Source organism: Aplysia californica, unplaced genomic scaffold (assembly GCF_000002075.1).
Source record: "Aplysia californica isolate F4 #8 unplaced genomic scaffold, AplCal3.0 scaffold00630, whole genome shotgun sequence".
Lineage (NCBI taxonomy): Eukaryota > Metazoa > Mollusca > Gastropoda > Aplysiida > Aplysiidae > Aplysia > Aplysia californica.
In genome coordinates, this window is record NW_004797900.1 from 246455 (window position 1) to 249118 (window position 2664).

General features: G+C 37.7%; 1 protein-coding gene across 1 annotated transcript in view; it reads right to left on the reverse strand.

The window, feature by feature from the left end:
• The window catches only part of LOC101864091 (spermatogenesis-associated protein 6), a gene marked incomplete in the record, with an annotated part of 28971 nt that overhangs the window by 24250 nt on the left and 2057 nt on the right, over positions 1 to 2664 (reverse strand). The window contains 1 exon segment of the mRNA XM_013087732.2: positions 1242 to 1379. Within this exon segment, the coding sequence (XP_012943186.1) occupies positions 1242 to 1379 (138 nt within the window).

The following is a 2664-nucleotide window of genomic DNA, read 5'->3' on the forward strand; positions in this document are numbered from 1 at the left end:
ATGTTTACACAGTACACGTATGCTCACATTTGCCCACTGTGGCCATGAAACACTAAATCAACTACCTGATCGTGTACTCAGTAAACGAATTTTGGTCAAAAGCTGATCAGTGTTAGAAAAAAGAGCATAAAAGCTAGTCCTGTCTGTTATTCTATAATTCACTTGATCTTTGTATGTCACACATTATATGGTCGCTTTTAAGGACAAGCGGGCTAACCCAGATTTTATAGGTTTCCAGAAATCTTGACCTACACCAAAAGTGGGCATTTCCTTACCTATAGGAGAAGTTTGGTTTTATTGGTGAGTATATTTATTTGGTTATAGAGAAAACAATCCTTGTCTTTTAAAAGAAACTGAAAAAGGGGCAAAAACTTTACCTTCGATTTTCTCAAAACAGCATTTTTCGGGATAGCCCTCTTGTGCTTAAAGGCGACCATATAATGTCATCCTATATACTTCCTTTGTGTTAGCCTCCAAGCATATTTGATACATTTTTAGGACACACGAGAGAAGTCTACAAACATTGGTGTGGGTTTTGTGGCATAAAAAGCCAGCAGGATTTGAGATGAAAGAAATGTCGAGACCCTGAAGGAGTAAAAAGGTCATCCATGGGAATGGAAACACAGAATATTATGATCCTTTTCAAGAAAATATAATGTTTGTATTATATTGTAAAAGCATAAAAGCGAATAACATTTAATTGAAAAAAGGATAAGAATACAAAATAGTTGGAGAGAACAGAGTTAAGGTTATTTCTTTCAAGATGTTAGGAAACTCAAAAATATTCAGGTTTGAGTCTCACTTGGAAAGTGTGATTCATTATGACAGTCAGAGTATCAAAAAGATTTTTTATGCCGCTTGAACCCAAATTAAAGGATTAGCAAGCAAGAGTACTAAACAGCATGGAAGTACAAGTTCTGTGATCCACTTTTTTTTTTCTCAGAGGTATCCTGTAGAGTCTCGCCGAGCCATGCACTAACAAACAATAAATGTGAGACGAGCTGACAAAATGAGTTACTTCTCGCAATCCACAATTGGAGATATTGGCCAAAAATCGACATTAGGGTCAAATTTGTAGATTTTCTATAGGTGCCATATTCTTTAACTAAAACCTGTCTTTTATTATTTCATACGTATAAAATTGTCAAATCTTCACCTATAACAGCGATGTATCTATTTCTTTAAGGCTTGAATCCGAGAAGTAACTCATTTTGTCAGCACACTTCACAAATGTCACTCACCTTCTCAAATCTGAATTTTTCATGGATAAGCAGAGGGAAGACTGAGGCAACGAGTCGAGTATTTCGGTACTGGTTGAAGAGGGAGACGCTGAGATAGACATCTTCTCTGCTGGGTAACCACACTCCAGGGGCAGAAACCTGATGAAACATCAAATTTTTTTTTTTAATCAGTGATCAAACATGCTTTACAGCTTCACCAAAGCTTTGTTCAAAACGCTGCTCGCATCTTTAGGTTCCTGTGGTGTTGGGACATCAAGGAGGCACCACAGCAGCCCCCCCCCCCTTCCCCCCCAGGGTAGTGCCATTGACTGAAGTTGTCTTTAGGCCATTTCCAAAGGGGGGATATTAACATGTTCTTACGGACAGTACAATTGTAAATTGGCTGATTTATCAATGTCATGCTCACACTGTGCCGGAATATCATAAGGGAACTGCTGCTTTTTCCCTCTATTTCTTTTGTATGTTTGTTACCCCCTTGTGAACTGCTATTTCCGAAGTGCCTTGATAGTTGAAGCAGACTTTGTGCTGTAGAGGCTAGAGAGGAGAGCAGAGTAAGCCTGATTCCTTCTTTGGACTTCTCTGTTGACATCCACCCCTTGGTGCTTATATGACCTTATGCAGTAGTGAGTGCCGTAAAACCTAACTAAAACAGGAGTCATCACCTTCTTCAGGGACGACAGACTCTGGGGCTGATATAGCCCTGATTATGAATGCTACAAAATGCTGGGTCTAGAATCTCCAACAAAAAGGTCCTTAAACAAAAACTTCAAGAATTGAAGTACAAAAAAAAAAATTCCCGTCAAAGGTAGCAAAATACATGCAGAACCGATCGAAACCATTATCGCTTTATGACTTCACTTTTTGGTTTGTCTGATGCAACCGGATGATTGAGATTTCCGACTAACATGACAGATGGAGAGACCCATTATCATTTCATTATGAATGAGAATACGATGATGTAAAGTGTAGAGTCATTCTACTCTATTTCAGATCCTAAGTAGATTTGAGATGATGCTATTATTGCTATCGTGGGTTTGTAATTATTTAGCAATTCACATTTTCACAGATGGAGAGACCCATTATCATTTCATTATGAATGAGAATACGATGATGTAAAGTGTAGAGTCATTCTACTCTATTTCAGATCCTAAGTAGATTTGAGATGATGCTATTATTGCTATCGTGGGTTTGTAGTTATTTAGCAATTCCCATTTCATATAAGGGAGTAGCTAATTAGAGTCTCATTGTAAGACTACCCTCCATCCAAAGCATCAAAACAAATGGCATCCACATGCTGTTGTTTTAGTTTGTTGTTAAATTTATGTTAAAAAGTTCTAGTGCCAGTTTTTTAAATATCATATAACAGTAAAAGTGAAAGAGAATGTGAGTCTGAGTGTCTTTGTATGTGTGTATAGTGAGAGAA